We start from the raw sequence: 18301 nt of genomic DNA, 5'->3' as shown, positions 1-18301 counted from the left end.
GGCCTGGTGGCACAGCAGTTAAGTGTACATGTTCCGCTTCGGTGGCCCGGGGTTTGCCGGATCGGATCCTGGGTGCGGACATGGCACTGCTTGGCACACCATGCTGTGGTAGGTGTCCCACATAGAAAGTAGAGGAAGATGGGCACGGATGTTAGCTCAGGGCCAGTCTTCCTCAGCAAAAAGAGGAGGATTGGCAGCAGTTAGCTCAGGGCTAATCTTCCTCAAAAAAAAAAAAAATTTAAGACAGAGAGTGTGAAAACTGAGTGTGAGCTTGGCCAACCCTGGCATTTTAGAGATGAGTTCGTTCGAAATATGAGCTTACCTTAACAGTGCTACCAAGGGAACTCTTTGTACTGGTGCCTCTCTAAGACCGTGGTAACATCTTAATAGAGTGTCTAACTGCTAAGAAGAGTTGGAATTTTGAACGGGGGTCTTTTCCAGTCACACTTCTCAAATATCCACTAGGGGGCAGTAAAAGACACATAAATTTTTCAATGGGGCTCTGAGTGCTGAGCAATCAGGCCAGCATATCCTCGCTGTCTGTCTTCAGCCATCCATGCTTACGGTCACACAATAATGGATTTCACGGCCAACAGTGGGTTTGGGGAAGACTGGAGCTACCGTCCGCTGTAGCCTAAGTGCTGGTCTTCCTCATGTTCACGTTAACATCAACGCATGAAACGTCATTCAATATGTTGGTCCCAGATTGTGTTTTTATTTAATTCTCACTGGTTCAGTGATTCTCGAAGAGTGAACATCAGAATCACCCATGGTGCCTTTTCCAAAATGCACAGGCCCAGGTCTCGTCCCAGATCTATTAAGTCAGAATTTCTGGGGCTGGGGCCTAGATATATAGACTCTATTTAGATTCTGGTCCGTGACTTCTTGCTGAGAATCAATGCATTGGTTCTTAACTTTAATAACTTTAACAACTCGGGGGAAAGGGTCACCCTCGAGTAAAACCTCAGAGGAGAGAGAATATGAATTCCAGGAAATCTTTTTCTGTTTGAGAAATGAAAGTCGCTGCTGAGTCTGCCGGCTTTGGGAAGCACATTCGGCACAGCCATGAGGCTTTCCCGCAGATTGTGCCTGTATCGTAACAAGCCAGGAACCCGGACAGGAAATCTAGACCTGGGGGCCATCCTGGCAAACTCCGGACCCGCAGTTAGGGATCCACGAAGGCCATGCTCAGGGGCCAGGCTCTTCAGGGTGAGGCCAGAGCTCAGATACCAATACTGTCTGCTATATTGAGAGAATCTTTCCTGCAGTATTCAGGGAAAAGAGACCTTTCATTTTATCTTATCAGAGGTAAAAATGACACAGAGAACCTGAGATCAAAAGACCTCTGTTCTCATCCTAACCATACCTCTAGCCAGTTATGAGACGCGAGGCAAGTAATGTCACCTTTCTGAGTCTCAGCTTCCCCCTTTGACTTACGAGAGGATTGGGTGACGTTGATCTCCAAAAATCCTTCCCGTTGTAAAAACGCAATGATTCTATTGGTATTAATAATCTTGATTTGTATGGTACTACTCTGGCAAAGAGCAGAAGAAATATTCAGTAATGCAATGAATGACAGAGACTATTGACCATGTAGTTTAATTTATTTAAGACATATACACTGAATTCAAAGGAGAAAATATTGCTCCAGATAATGTATTGGACTGTTAGTATCTTTAGCATAGCAAAAGCTTTCCAGAGGGAAAAATTACCTATCAGTGCAAACCTGACATTTTTCACTTCCTGATCCGTAACTGCCATTTCTCCAGCTCGCTTCTATTTACTGTAAAGGGCCAAATGTATGAATGCCGTGGGTGAATATTAAATAGCTACATAAACATCAAGGTCACAGTTGCAAGCAAGGCTCTGTGGAGGTCCCTGGGAGGCTTGCATTGATCTCTTGTGAAGTTCCATTCTCGAATCCTGCTGACAAGGGGAAACAATTGATGTGGACCATTATTAAGGCTTTAAGTGTTTCTCCATCGTTAAAGATCTTTTACAAGCCCGGAGTAACTGATAGTGCCCAGGGAATTGGCAAAAGCTTCACTTAGAAATATAGGCTGGTCAGAGAGATCAGTAAAACCCAGAGCGTGGATGTTCTGGGTTGGGCTCTGCTCTGAGTTACAGAGTTCAGAATGGAAGGAAGGAAGGCCTGTCCTCCTGCTCTTTCACACCAGAAGCTGCAGAGAGAGTGGTTGCCTCTTTCAAATCCACCTTTAAATTTCCTCGAGCTCCCCTCCCCCTGTGGAAACCTCCTCTCCTGCCATTCAATCCATCTGTTCTCCATAGCTGCATGAAGGATCTGACAAGTGTCTGGGGGGATTGGGCACGTATGAATTATGCAGACCCAGAGACCCAGACTGACTGTCTGGACTGGGCAAGTGCCCCGGATAATTATGTGAGTGTCCTGCTGACCTGGAGCTGGGAGGAGAGCAAATATTATGGATGACAGAATCTAGTCTCAACAGACTGAAGGACTGGCCAAGTCTGCTAGATGAATCTCATGAGAGATATTAAGATAAAACCAACATTTCCTGTGTCCTAGCTCTGTGTTAGGTACCGTGCTTGGCTTTCTGCACATTTTGGTTTATTTCTTCTTTACGATGACTCAGTGAGGGTGGGTTTTTATATCTCCACTTTTAAGATGAGGAAACTGCCACGTGCTAGTCCAGAGGAAGACACAGGCCCTATAGAGCCCTTATCTAGATTCTAATCCAAATTCTGGCCTCAGTGAGCCAACAGGTTACTTCACGTAAAAAATAGCACTAAGCCAGGCTTGATGGCTGCCTTTTATGAGTCAGCTTCTGTGTGCTTAGCCCTGTGCATTTGTTATCTCATTTGGCCCTCAGAACCATCTTACTCCTATTTTACAGATAAGGAAGGCACAGATAACCTAAGTAACTTGCCCAAGGTCACACAGTAAGTAGCAGGGCCAGGATTTGAGCCGAGGCAGTCTGACTCCAATACCCACACACTTATCAACAGCTGCACCCTCTCTGATTCCTAGATTATAAAAAGAGAACCACCTTATAGAAGAGGTAACTTGTAAAGTGCCCAGGCTAGTCCCTGGGGCATAGTAGGCACTGAGCAATACTACTAGATCATCATCATCATCATCGTCATCATCATCATCATCATCATCATCATCATCAAATGACTTGCTCCTAGAGGCAGGGCTCATTTTGTCACTCATTCACCAAATGTTTACCAAGATCCTGCTCTGTCTTGGGGGTCCAGAGAGGAAAAAAATCATAGTGCTAACCATTCTTTTTCCCCCCCAGGTTCAAATGGTGAAAGACGGTGACCCCTCCTGGAAGCCCACTTTCATTGTGAAACCTGATGGTGGTTGTCAGGGTGACGGAATCTACCTCATTAAAGACCCCAACGACATCCGCCTGGCAGGAACCCTCCAGAGCAGGCCGGCGGTGGTCCAGGAATACATCTGCAAACCTCTTCTTATCGACAAGCTCAAGTTCGATATTCGTCTGTATGTCTTACTAAAGTCCTTAGACCCCTTAGAGATTTATATAGCCAAAGATGGACTCTCTAGATTTTGTACTGAGCCATATCAGGAGCCCAGCCCCAAAAATCTACACCACATCTTTATGCACTTAACCAACTACTCACTGAACATCCATAGTGGTAACTTTGTCCATTCGGACAGTACTAGCACAGGCAGCAAAAGGACTTTCTCGAGCATTCTTTGTAGGTTGTCTTCCAAAGGTGTTGACATCAAGAAGGTCTGGTCTGATATCATCTCCTTGGTGATTAAGACTGTCATTGCCCTGACTCCAGAGCTCAAAGTTTTCTACCAGTCGGACATCCCCGCAGGGAGGCCGGGGCCCACGTGCTTCCAGGTAACCACTGCCAGTTCCCAGCCTGAGTTCTCAACCTTGACGGGGCCTACAGAGGGCTCCCTGGCCTCGTGTGGGATGAGGGATGGGGTGGGATGGCCCGAACGGGGAGGGCTGCTTGTTGGGGTTAAACCAGGGTCCAACTTCCAGTTTTTTGATTTACTAGCTGTGTGGTTTGGGGCAAGTTACTTCCCTTTTCTCACCTGTAAAATGAGACTAATAGTACCTTTCTTAAAGGATTCTTGTAAGAATTAAATGAGATGACATATGTAAAGCCCAGTGCCTGCCATTCATTTATTCATTCTTTCTTCCAGTAATTTTTACCACCTGCTTAGTAGGGGCCAGGCACTGTCCAAGGTCCTAGTGAGACAGTGAGTCAGGTCCCCACTGGCTCATGCATAGAGTCTACTATTGTGGGAGACAAATAGTTTTAACAAGCAGTTTGTATACAGTACCATAAGCACTAGACTGGAGCAGGAAATGTACTGGGCTCTGTGAGATTGTGGGATCATCTAGCATCTTCTGAGTGGGAGTGACAGTGGTCTGGGAAGGCTTCCCAGAAGAAGTGGCAGTTAAACTGGAACATGAGTTAAGAATTAGATGAAGCAGGTGGGACTGGATAGGGCTGGGGGAGACAAAGTGTTCTAGGCAGAGACACGTTTGCAGCCCTAGGGGCAAGAGTGAAGAAGGAAGTGTTCAAGGAACGGAAAGAGGTTCCGTATGGTTGGAGGGTGGGGTTTGAGGAAGGTGAGGGAAGATAGGTTGGGAGAGGTAGGTAGGGGTGAAGTCATGGAGAGCTGAGGGCAGTGGGGGCCACTGGAGGATGTTAGCAGGGGACTGAGGCACTCAGAATTGCATTTACAAAGAACAGAAAAACAAACCAGCTGCAAGGTGGAGAATGGATTGAGGCAACTCTGGGAGCACGGAGGGGACTAGTGAGTTGATTGCTGTCATACAAGAAATGAATGACATCTCTAGCAAGAGATGATAACGACTTGGATTAGGAAGGTTTTGGTGGAGATGGAGAGAGTAGATTTGAGAGCCATTGGAAGGTAGAATGGCTGGACTTGGTGATTGGTTGGGGCTAGGGAAGGGTGGAGAGATGGAGGCAGCGAGGGAGGGGACCAAGGCTGACTCACAGGTGGCTTAGGCACTTGGATGGATGGATAGAAGCCATTGGAAAGGGACCAGGCTTGTAGGGGGAAGGTCAGGAACTTGGGCTTGGACATGCCTTTGAAGTGCCTGTGGGGCATCCAAGTGAAGGGGTTGAGTGGACAGTTGGACATTTGGGCCTGGAGTTCAGGAGAGAGATCTGAGCTGGAGGAGAAGATTGGGACCTCATCAGTGGTCAGATGGTGACCGAAGCCAGGAGAGGTCACAGGGTGAGAAGAGCCCTGTGGGCACCACTATTTAAGTAAGGGACAGGCAGAGGAAGGGGACCCATCAAAAGAAACCAAGAAGAAGTGGCTTCAGATATAGAAGGGATTTCAGGAGAGGAAGACCATAAATGCCAAGGAAGACGTGCTTGGAGAAGAAGCAGGTGGAGAAGAAGCAGGTGGGGGTCAGCTTCGGCAAGTGTTGCTGAGATGTCACGCAAGACCAGAACTGAAACTGCCCATCGTCCTTACTACTTCAACTAGAGTCATCTTCGGTGGAGTGAGGGGCCAGCGGCCAGAGTGTAGTGGGCTGAGCCAGAACGAGAGACAGAAGGAAATGGGAACGAGGGTAGAGCATTCCTTCAGGTCATCTGGCTGTGAGGGTGGTGGGGGACATGAAGCCGGGCACCTAGTAGGCACACAGCTTCCTGCCACCAGACAAATCAGAATGGGGAGCAGACGATAAGACAGAGTGCCACTGGGACCCTCTCCATCTAATCTTTCAAATTATTTTGTAGCAGTTGGTATGTAAAAAAGAACATATGGAACACGTATGTAAGCTATGAAGCAGAACAACAAAGTGATCAGCCCAAACCCATCTCCCAACCCAAGATCGCCAATGACTGTGCTTCTCCCCCGTCCCACGTCTCCACGCACCCCCGAGGTAGCCGTTATCCTGAATTTTATCTTTATCACTTCCTTGCTTTAAAAGTACTTTTATTACACATGAGTGTATCCCTAAACAATATATTGTTTTGTTTTGCTTGTTTTTGAGCTTTATAAAAACGCTGTTATAAAGTATGTAGTCTTCTGCCACATTCTTTCCCACAACCTCCTGATGTGGGTTCTTGGTTTGGTTCATATGCACTGCTGTATATTTCATGGTCAATATGCACAATTTGCTTGTCGGCTCTTCTGTCAATGAACATTGGGTAGTCTCTAGTCCTCTAGCTAAGACTGTGGCAGGAGAGTAACAGGTACAATGGAACAAGAAGGGAGAGGGGAGGCAGTGGGGCAGCATCTCTAATGAATGGGGCACTCATTCAATAGCAGAAGAGGAGTCTGGTCCCAAGGTGCACCCCCAAATCCAGAGAGGCTTTCCCTGGGGGCTGGGCACCCGTCTTCAGGATTTCCAGGCAGGTTGGCAGAGCCCTTTGGAGGGGGTTCAGGCAGTGATCAGTTCCAGGAAGGCTGGTTGCTATCCAGAGATCTATCCTTAGGCAGTTGGACCCCAGGCAGAATGTCCAGCTCAGCCATCAGGCAGGTGGCTTAAGGCATTAGGAAGAGTAAGGGGGTAGAACTTAGAGGTCGGACCAGAGAAAACAAATCCTGGCCCGAGCCATCCAAATGTCAGGGCAAAGGGGACAGTTGCAACGTGGAGGTACCCAGGGTCATCCCGGGGGACTGGTGGTCACATCTGTTTGACAGTGACAGCTATTCCAGGAGTATCATGTGGGCCGGCATGCGTGGCCAAGCCGCAGAGCCCTGGCACAGTGCGAGTGCAGGGTGGAGGGCCAGGGCGGTCGTTTGGCTGTGGACAGGCTGCATGGGACAGCCATCGGGGCGGAACCAGGGGCCCCAGCCGTGGGGAACTGGACGGCAGACAGGAAGGGAGCCGCTGGTTTGGACAGATCACGCCCACCCAGTGGAACCACAGCGCTGGGCCGTCTTCCATTGCCTGACCACACTAAATGCTTCCAGGCCTGGGGTCAGGGGAGGAGCCCAGCACTGGGAGCAAAGCCTCAGGGGGATTTTCTCCTTCCAGCTGTGTGACCTGGGCAAGTTTCTTCACCACCCTGAGCCTCTGTTTCTTTCTCTGTGAATCACCTACGCTCACTTCCCTTCCTGCCTTCTGAGTATTGTGAACTGATGCAGGTGAAAATGCTTTGACAAGGTATCAGGTGTTAGAAGTGTGAAATTTGTTTCACCATACATTTCAGATTCACAGTGATTGAGGAAAGATTGTCCTTTTCTCCTTGGAGTCCTCTCTTGCTTGCTTTATTCTTATCACTTGTTAAAACACTTGTTAGTTTGCATCTCAAACACTGGAACTAATTTGGAGTATGATCTTGCATAAGTGACTTAACTTCCCTGTGCCTCCATTTGATCACCCACCTCACAGGGTTGTTGTCCACCTCACCGGAGACAAAGATTATGAAGGGCGTTGCAAACTATAATGTTCTGCGCATATGTAATAAATTATCTCTGCTATAAGCCCCTTTTGCTCGTAGCCTGGGCCTGGCCCAGATAGCAGCATTCCAAGACATACACTCTAGCCAACAAAATTACATTTGTCTTAAACATGTGACTGTGACCCCTTTCCAATCACAGCCACAATAACTACTTGGGAAATTGCAATGGCCCAGAGCAGCTGCTGGCGCGGCTCAGGCTGTGGGCAGGTTTCCTGTAATCTGTTGCCTAGGAACGTGGCTGCCCTGTCATTCCTCCTGTCCCCCTGCCATTGCCCAGGCAGCCCCCAGCAACATATCCTCCTGTCAGTCTTCTTGAGGGCAGCAGTGTGACCCTGGCTTAAACAGTATGGGCCATCTGGGTGTAGATGATTCATGTGGCAGAAATACACATGCCAAGGAAAGGTTTCTAGCTCAGCTTTCCAGAACATTCTTCCCCGATTCCATTACTGGGTCTCTATCTTCTTCTATCTCTGTGTCTAATTCTCTCCTTGGCCATGATCCTTCCCCTTAGATGTATGGAGGAGACACTTTCCCTAACTCTTAAGGTGCTTCTCCTGTTTCTTCCTTGTTCTTTTACCCCCTCCCTCCTCTCAGCCCCAGACACCACATAGAAAAGAGACAAGGAAGCAGTCCAGTGACCACACAAGGGCTTGGTGTGGGCTACCCCCAGCTCTTCCTTCTAGCAGTCTAGCTGTGAGCTGGGCAAGTTAACCTTTCTTTGCTTCAGTTTCCTTATCTGCAAATAGGGATAATACTTGTATCTACCTCACAGAGTCGTTGTGAGATTGAATGAGAGAAAGCCATGTGGAACGTTTGGCACAGTACCTAGCACATAATAATCGCTTAATAAATGATAGATTTTTTTTATTATTACATTGTTATCTGTAACAACAGTTCTCAAACTTGTCTATGAAGAGGTGCCTCCAAGTTATAGGAAACCGTGAAATTTTCACATTTTAAACTTAATGGAACACTGGTATTCCAAGGAACATAGTTTGAGAACTGAGTCCTTAGCCTGGCCTTGGGCGCCTCCCAGCCTGGCCCCAGTCTAGCTTCCCTCTAGCCTCTCTGAGCCCTGCAGGCCTGCCAAACAGAGCCAATTCCTGTCTCTTGGACATCATTTGTGCTTTCCCAGTTCTGTCTGTTTGTTCTCTTCTGTCTTGGCCTGGCATGCTCTCTCCTGTTCTCGCTGCTTTTGAAATTCAGTGCCTTCCGACAGGTGCTGCTCAAATCCCACCTTCTCTGTAAAGGCTTCCTTGACCACGTCTGATATTTAAGCTTTTTTCTTCCTTTGGACACATTCCCTGGGCACCCAGTGGGACAAGCCCTGAGCTAGTTGTGGGGCACATGGTTATGGATAGGACACAGTTCCTGCCCCTGAGAGGTACACAGTTTAGTGGGGAAGACGACCCATGGGAATGACAATTCCTTGCAATGAATGTTATAAGAGGGCGTATGCAGGATGCTGCAAGAGCACAGAAAAGGGAGTCATTTAACTTTGCCTAACCCAGTCAGGGAAGGCTTCCCAGAAGAGATGTTTAAGCTGGAACTTAAGGCATGAAGAAGAATTTGCCAAGCAGAAAAAGCTGAGGGACACCACACTCCCCTGGTTCCCCTCCTGACTCACTGGCTGCTGCTTCTCAGCCCCTTCTTCTGGACCTGTCCATGTTGGAGATCCCCAGGATTCAATCCATGGAAAGTTGCCCTCTTGTTTACCGTCACTCCTGAAATGATCTCATCTAGCCCCATAGCTTTAAGTATCAGCTATGAGCTGTTGATCCTAAATTTGTACCTCTGGTCTTGACCTCTCCTTGAGCTGCAGACTGGTCTATCCCACTGCCCACTTAAATTTTCTCCTTGCATTTCTAGTGGGCATCCCACACTTGACATGTCCAAAATCAAATTCTTGGTTTCCCTCCCCAATTAGTATCCCACTGTTTTTCCTATTCAGTAAATTAATAGCCTTCAATCAGTTGTACAGATCAAAAACCTGTCATCTTTATTTCTTCTTTTTCCTTCTTTCCTAAATCCAATCCATAAGCAACTCTTGCAAAGAGACTTTAAAACACATCCTAAATGTAACCACTTCTAACCAACTCCACTGCTACCATCCCAATCTAAGCAGCCATCACCATGCACTTGTACCACTGCAGTAGCCTCCTAATTGATGTCCCTTTTGGTACTCTTGCTGCTTATAGCCTATTTTTCTCACTGTAGCCAAAGCGATTCTTTTAAAACATGTCAGATCAAATTACTTTCCTTGTGCAAACTCTCCAGTGGCTTTCTCATTGCACGTAAAATCCTGGCTCCTTACCATGGCCTACAAGATGCTATGTGATCTGTCCCTTGTCTTTCTATCTGACCTCATCTCCTGCCACTCTCTCTCTTGCTCACCAGAAGTGGCCTTTGTTCTTGCTGTTCCCTCTGCCTAGACAGCTCTTCCTTAGCAATGCAAATAACTTATTCACTCACTTAATTCAGTCCCTGTTCATAGATCACCTCTTGAGACTTTTGCTTCTGGTCATGATGGAGTCATAAAGACTGGACTTAACCTCCTTCTGCAAACAACTATAATGCCAGACAAAATACATGACATAAGTGTTTTCAGATTTTTGAAAACAGACAGCTCAGCACTGTGATCCCTGAGGAAAGGGGGAAAAAAACCAAGGTGAGTCCTACAGTTGCCTCAGCTTTCTGTCTAGGGCAATCTCCAGAAGGTGGGAACAAGGAGGAGGAAACTAAACAGAGCCTGGTGACCTCAATGAGTTGAGGTGATGGAGATCAAAGTTTTGGAATGCTGAGGTGGCTGGAATTCTGTGGGCAGAACTCTGAAAAGGAGGGAGCCAAGCAAGAGAAGAGCTCCAGAAACCTGCATGGGATCCCCGTGCATCTTTGCTGTGTGGAGTGTTGATCCGCAAAGCTGGGCAAAGAGCTCACACAGAGCAGGGAAATGTTCAAGCTCTGAATGGCTAGTCCTTTCCATCCTCTGAATGGATAGTCCTTGATGACTACTGGGAGCATTCAATGGAGACTCTGGGGAAGTTATGCTTTAATGGATTGAATCTTCCCTGGAATGAAAATTACTCTAGACCCAACCCAGCAAAGCTTAAACAATAGGCCTTGAAGATGTCAAACTAATCTGCAAATAACTAACTGCCAAAACAGCCTAGCACTTTTTAAAAGAAGACAAAATAGAGACACTCAACATTGTAACATTCACAATGTCCAGCATCCAGTAGAAAACCACTAGACATTTCACAAAGCAGATAAGGTAACCCATACCAATGGGGAAAAATCAATAAAAACATACCCAGAAATGTTAGAAATGATGAAACTAGTAGGAAAAGGATGTTAAAACAGCTGTTATAACTATGTACAAAAGTTTAAAGGGAAATATGAGCCTAGTAGAGAAATGGAAGCTATGAAAGAGAACCAAATGGAACTTCTAAAGAAGAAAATACAATATCTGAAATGAAAATTTCACTGGATGTGATTAACATCTGATTAGACACTGCAGAAGAAATGATCAATAAACTTGAAGACATAGGAATAGAATCTACCCAAAATGAAACAGGGAGAAGAAGATGACTACAAAAATAAATGAACAGACCCTCAGTGACCTATGGTAAATATTAGGTGATCTAACATATGTGTAATTGGAGTTCCTTGAGCAGAAGAGAAAGAACATACAGAAAAATATTTGAGGAAATGGATCAAAATTTCCAAATTTGTTAAAAGCTATAAACTCCATAATCCAAGAAGTTCAAGAAATTCTAACGAGGATACACAGACACACACATATCAAAGCTAATCATAATCAAATTATGGAAAACCAGTCATAAGAAAATCTTAAAAGCAGCTAGAGAGAAAAGACACTATGTCCAGAGAAACAAAGAATAAACAAAAAAGTTCTCATCAGAAACTGTGCAAGCCAGAAGACAATGGGATGACAATGTCACCTCCTTAGAAAGGCTTTTCCTGAACATTCTATCTAAACCACCAAAACCGCCCCTCCACCCACCATAGTATCACACTCTATGTTCTTACCTTGCTTTAATTATCAACTTGCTTGTGGCCTCTCTCTCCACTAGAATGTAAGCCCCAAGAGGGTAGGATGCTAAAACATCGTTCGTCTTGTTCACTGCTTTATTCCCAGTGCTTAGAGCAGTATCTAGTATTTAGTAGGTGCTCAATAAATATTTGATAAGTAGAGTTGTCTTCCAGGCAGAAGAGTACACAAACCAAGAGCAGTAGAGCCTCCTAGAACTTCTAATAGTTCAGCACAATTAGAGCCAAAGATGTGCAGGAGTGAGTGGGCAGAAATAAAGCTGGAGCGTGAGACAGATGCCAGGTCATAGAGGAATTTGTAGGACGTGCTGTAGAACTTGGGTTTCATTCTTTATGCAGAGATTTTAGGCGAACAAATGTTATTTTTCTATTTATATTTTAGAAAAATTACTCTGGCAGCCCCTTGTGCCAGATGAATCAGAAGGGAGAGTTCGAGAGGGGGAAGCTATGAAAGTAGCCCAGGTAAAAGATGGTGCAGCCCTGCTGTAGACTGGAAGCAGTGAGAGTGGACCAGATCTAGACAGCTCTTTAGGAGGTGAATGTACAGGAGTTGGGGAACAGCTAGATGTAAAGGATGAAGGGGAAATTTTTGACTTAGGTGGTTGGATGGATAAGGAATATGGGAGGCAAAGTAGATTTTAGAGAAAGATGGTGGATTAATTATCTATTGCTGAGTAACAAACTACCCCCAAACCTAGCAGCTTAAACTAACAAACATTTATTATCTCACAGTTTCTGTGGATCAGGAATCTAGGCTTAGCTGATGTCCTCTGGTTCAAGGTCTCTCACAAGGCTGCAGTCAACATGTTGGCCAAGACTGCAGTCATCTCAGGACTTGGCTTGGGTAGCTCCTCTTCCCAGCTCACTCACATGGTTGTTGATAGGCCTCAGGTCCCCCGTGGCTATTGGATGGAGACATCAGTTCCCACTCGCCTGGACCCCTCCATGGGGCAGCTCACAACATGGCAGTTGGCTTCACTCAGAGTGAGCCAGCAAGCAAGTAAGAGAATACATCCCAAGATGGAAGCCACAGTCTTTTTATCACCTAATATTTGAAGTTACATCCCATCATTTCTGCCCTATTTTATTTGTTAGAAATAAGTCACTAGGTGCAACCCACACTCAAAGGGAGGAGATTACACAGGGCATGAATACTAGGAGGTGAGGATCATTGGGACCATCTTAGAGGCTGCCATCCACAGATAGTGAGCTTGGATGCATTGAATTTGAGGAATCTGGGACCTACCAGTTGGGAATACCCTGAATGCAGATGGACGTGTAGTTCTAGGGCTCAGGAGAGCATCCCATCTCATTGGAATGTAGTTTGGAGCCTTTGCATGAGTTTACAATTAATAGCTCAGGCACCTTTTCTCCTCAACTCCCTTTGGAAGCTTCTGGAAGTCAGGGATGAAGGAAAGATGTCTTCGAATCCCCAGGGCCCCTCAAGTAGGAAGTGTGCAACACGTAATTGCTGATTGAATTACTCGGAGGCGGGGCAGAGTATCACGTGATTGAAAAGTTCTCTCTCTCTCTCTCTCCATTTGATCTGCATAAAGTGAGTGTTAGACTAGATTAGTAGTTTTTCCAAAAAATGGTAAGTTTTTATTCCCTGAGAACCCCAGTATGTAAAACAGGTAAAAGTTAATCTGATTTGGCCTCCCCAGTGCTTCCCCTGAAAAGAACCTCATTTTGAATAACACTGGACCATGTAAATTCCTGATTTTTCTGCCAGGTCTGAGATCCTGAGATTTTATGACAAGATCAACTCTAAGCTCCTCCCAGTTCTGTGATTCTGTTTATTGAGGTCCATTGATGCTACATATTTCATCGAACTTTTGAAAAGAAAACAATTCATGTTTCCCTGAACTGGTGAAAACCATAATAAAGCTGACCTTCATTAAACACTTACTGTGCATCAGGCAGTGTGCAAAATATTTTACATCACGTTATCTTTATGTGATCCTGTCTGCCCTACTCGATTGTAAGCTCCACGAGGACAGGGACTTTGTCTAGTCCACTACTAAATTTCCAGAAGCTAGAATAGTTCCTGGGACATAGGAAGCATTCAGTTAATATTTTATGAATGAATGAACTAAGGTAAGTACTATTTTTATCTCCATCTTACAGACGAGGAAACTCAACCTTAGAGCTGCTACATAACTTGCCTGTAATCACACAAGTTGAAGGCAGAACTGAGATTTGAAATTGGCTCCTCTGGACTCCAAAGCCACTAATACCATTTCTTGTTGGTGGGATTAGTAGGAAACTGGAAAAGGAGCCAGCAGATATCGAGTACCTTCTATATGATGAGCATAATCCTAGGTCCTTTTTGCTTCCATTATCAAGTACCCTGCAAGGTAGCCATTGTTATCCCATTTTTCAGATGAGGCAGGTGAGGCTCAGAGAGGCTAAGCACCAGACCTAGAGTCAGTTAGCCAACGTAAGAGACTGAGCTTGGATTGCAACCCACATCTTTCTGACTCCAAAGCATTCTTGTGCAAGGTCCAACATATTCAACTACATGCACCGAAGTTTAGGTTCGGGAAACTATTACGCCGCTGGAGGGTATGGGTCAATACAGCTGATGAGGTTTTTCCACTCTCCTTTCCAGCTTTCTTGTAGCTTTACATTCAGAAAACCATTGTGCATTGAACTGGAAGAGTCTACCAGACTGACACAGTACAAGTCCAAACTTCTAAGATGTAGCAGAAAGTAAGCGTTGATGACTAAGGATGATAAACGTTGGCACTGCAGCCCGCCGTTCTCTGTAGCCTTTTCAACATCACATGTCTCAGACCAGGTCTGAAGTTAGACTGATGATGTCACCAGAGTCTCTTAAAGGCCTCATTACTCATATCCACTTGTCATATATTATTAAGCAGATCTATACTACATGTAACATTCTCTACTGAATTTCCATTCCTTTCTTTTCATGACTAGGGGAAGAAAAATAGAGTGAGGATGACTTTTCCAACATCTCATCCTTATTGCCCTTCACTGAAGAATAACCTTGTCTTGAATTACCCCCCAAAAATGGTCATTCAGGCTCTGATTTCATTAATAAAGATAAAGCTACAGTTTAATAATTGTCATTTAACTAATCCATAGTCTATACAGACAAGCAAATGGATTTCACCTCATCTTTTCTTCTTGAGTCCACAGAGAAAGGGATACAGTTATATCTTTTTCTTTCTCTCCTTTGTTCTCCACCTTCTGTTTTGAAACTTTGGGATTGTATCAGTTATGTTATAAGCTTTCTACCTTATCACTTCCTATAGAAATAATGAGAGTTGTCTCAAGAATCTGATGTCCGAGAGTCAGAAGCTGAATCTAATTAGGACCCATGATCTCAAGGATAAGGAGGAGTTATGGAGGTGAAGGACTGTTTCAGGCGGAGGGAATGAGATGCACAGTGGCTTACCCCAGCAGAGGGCTTGTGAGGAACTGAAAGAGGCCAGAAGAAGTCAAAGCTTTACCGGAGGCAGTGTGCTGGATTCTGGAGAGGCGCCCAGCAAATGGTGTTGGAGTTGGCCCTGGGTGCAGGTGACTTCGTAGGCATGTGGCCTGTGCAGTCACACAGCACCTCGCGTTCAGAAGGGCTCCACGGCTGGTTTAATGCTCTGTTGTCACCGTCACGAAATTGTTAATACTTTTTGAACAAGGGGCCCTGCATTTTCATCTTGTACTGGGTCTCATAAATTACGTCGCCGGTCCTGCTTGGGTAGGAAATCCAGCTCTGTCTCTTACTAGCTGGGCAGACTTGGGGAAATCCACTGGCCTTTCTGAGACTCAGTTTTTGCTTCTGTAAAATGGAGAGCATACTCTCTCCTTCAAATATACTGTCTTAAGGATTAAATGAGATGGTGAATAATTTGTGCGTTGTATAGTAATTGGTGCCAGGTAGGTGTCTAATAAATATTCCGTTCTCCTTAGCGAAGAGGGTATATCACAATTCCTTGGGGGATTTATTATTCAAAATACATTTGCCTGCATTCCACTCTGAAAGCTTCTGACTCACAGGTGTGGGTTGATGGATGCGCAGTGGTTTTTAAAGGGGTCCTTAGTGATACTGATGTACACCCGAAGTTAAGAAAGGAGCCTTGGGTTTTCAGACACCTGCTAGGAAGCAACTTAATAGAGGAGAGCAGAAGGAGAGGGAGAAATCGATGGACTACCACTGATCCTTAACATAATAAAAAACCTGCTAAAGAAGAAAGAGGTCATCAACTTATAGCACTTCAGACGACACCGGTAGTGCTGAAATGCACTATGGGAACTCATCCGATTATCAAGGTTTCTATAAAATTTTCTGCTGTCCATTTGGCTTGACAAGTACACCCAGAGGGAGAGGGGCTGTGGACAAGAGAAGTCAGGGTCAAGACCCAGGTTGGGGGGCGAATTTCTTTGAATTTATTTTCACCTTAATGATCCTAATGCCACACTCAATTCCTGAAAAGAAATTATAGCTAGAGAGAGTAATTCTGAATTGTATTTATCTTGCCCAGATTTTAGGCTTTGACATTCTTCTAATGAAAAATCTGAAGCCTGTACTACTTGAAGTAAATGCAAATCCCAGCATGAGAATCGAACATGAGCAGGAAGTAAGTATTTTGAGTTTCTCATTGAATATATTGCCATACAGCTGGATTTTCCCACTCTTACGTCGTTCATTCAGCTGAACAAGATTCAGCATTCCCAAATTTTCACAGCAAAGTTCTATTCAAGTCTTAATAATTCCAATTTTGTTGAGCTCTGAACATAGTCTATTAATATAAGACCTATGTGACCTATGGTAATTTCCCAGCATGCCATTCTTCCAATTTTTAAGGTCTGCAAATGTAGAAACAGCTGAGCCTTTCCAACAGTTTTGACATGAACTAATTACTTAGCCTCAGGAGATGATCTAATTGAAATTCTATGACTATGATTTAGCCATGTTGACATGCTTAAATCACTAAGATAAATAGTACATTTAACAGTGGTTATATTTTTCTCCCCCCTAAAAGATGCATACAAAAGACCGGAAAGAAATACACCAAATATTAATATATGTTTCTATATTTGGGGGGATTTTATGTAATTTGGGGGGATTATGTGAATTCTTTTAATTTTCGTAACCCCCTTCTATATTTCCAAATTTTCTACAATGAGCATGATGATCAGAAAAGCAGTGTTCTTTTTCCTCTTCACGCATTTTGTGATTTGTAAAAGGAAATTGACATTTTTAAGGTATCATAAAGGGAGGCTTAAACAATTCTCTCCTATAGATGAACATAAGCCAAATCTAACAGTGCAACCGCTGGCTCTAGTGGGAGGATGGCATGCTGAGAGCCGCTCGGCACTGTCACTCTCTCCGTTGTAACACGAAATCCTTACCCATTCAAGCTTTCTCCGGGGGTGTTTGAAAATGTCCCTAGCCTTGTGGATGAAGAAGTGAAAGTGGCCGTGATCAGAGACACACTGCGCCTCATGGACCCACTTAAGAAGAAGAGAGAGAAGCAGTAAGTGTTTTTTATATCATTTATTTCTATCAACTCTTGCTTCCCATGCCTTAAGCAGGTAAGTTAAATTCTTGAAACACGTTAACACTGGAGTGAGATCCACATGTTACACCATCTAATAAGTCATTTTGTCACATAGGAAAATCACGCCTCAGATATAGTGACTCAAAATCAGAAGATGGAGACAATACAAATCTAACACTTGGTGCTCAGCCAATGGATTTCTAGCTGACTGTTACCTGAATCTGGAAAGTCTCTTTGAAAAACCCAGTGATAGGATCTCCTCCCTCCCACCATTGTTCAACAGCACTTCTCTTTGAAATCCTCAAGCATAGGGAGAGAGTATAAAATGCTGGAGAGGAAGGCCACAGGTACTGCGACGTGGGAAAGCTCGCTCCCTTTTTATTTTCTTCGTGATGTTCACATATTTGCAGTATAAGCTTTTTGTTTCAAAATATGCAGAGCCAATTTAATGAACTTCTGGCAGTTCTATAATATTTACAATAGTTATCATTTCTCTACAGCCCGCCCATGCAGTGGATGTTAAATTGAGATGGTGGGAGGAGTACGTGCCCTGCCTTTCCCTCGGAGGAATCACCCCTGAAATGAACGACATTTCACTTGGGTGTTTTGTTTGTTTAGTTTTTACCAATTCCTGGCTCTTACAAAGTAGGTGTTGATTAAATATCATTGTGCCTGTTTTGGGGGGAAAAATCAAAGACAGGCATTTCAGATAGCACTCCTCCTACCTGTGACAAATCAGATGGACCCAAATGCTTCCAGATGAGTAAAGCACGTGTCAGCTATGGTTCGAGACTTTGGGGAACGCTGGCTTCCCTCAGCAAGTTGTGTTTTGCAGGTTCCTCTACTGCGGCCCAAATATTGTTAGAATCACCCTACAGTAGTGCTTCTGCCCTTGGCTGCACATTAGAACCATCTGGAGAGCTTTCATAAGTACCAGTGCAGGGGCCCCTCTTCTAAAGATGCTGGTTTTAATTAGCTTGAGCCGGAGGCCTGGCCGCAGAAAGATTTTAGGTTCCCTAGGTGATTCTACTGTGCAGCCAAGGTTGAGCACCACGGTCCTGCAGGAAATGTCACTCTGAAGGAGTATTTGTCATCTTCTGAGTCGGTCTGGATGGCGCCTGCTCGGCTGGGTTCTCCTCCAGAGTGTTCTTCACTGCGTAAGGCACAGATTGCCATCGTTGGCAAGACTCGGCTGAGAATACTCACCTGTAGTTTGAATGGGCCGATTCTGCCAGATGCGGCTTCCGCCAGTTAGCACTTCAGAGTGGTGGTGTGTCAGGTGTGCT

General features: G+C 44.9%; 1 protein-coding gene across 1 annotated transcript in view; it reads left to right on the top strand.

Annotated features, from left to right (window-relative positions):
- Nucleotides 1-18301, top strand: part of TTLL11 (tubulin tyrosine ligase like 11) — a 227315-nt gene that overhangs the window by 83682 nt on the left and 125332 nt on the right. The window contains exons 4-6 of the mRNA XM_046638059.1: nt 3282-3857; nt 15996-16091; nt 16876-16991. Of these exons, the coding sequence (XP_046494015.1) occupies nt 3282-3857; nt 15996-16091; nt 16876-16991 (788 nt within the window). The remainder of the gene's footprint in view (nt 1-3281; nt 3858-15995; nt 16092-16875; nt 16992-18301) is intronic.

The sequence above is a fragment of the Equus quagga genome, chromosome 1 (assembly GCF_021613505.1).
Source record: "Equus quagga isolate Etosha38 chromosome 1, UCLA_HA_Equagga_1.0, whole genome shotgun sequence".
NCBI classification, from domain to species: domain Eukaryota; kingdom Metazoa; phylum Chordata; class Mammalia; order Perissodactyla; family Equidae; genus Equus; species Equus quagga.
This window is presented reverse-complemented; position numbering and strand designations above follow the sequence as displayed.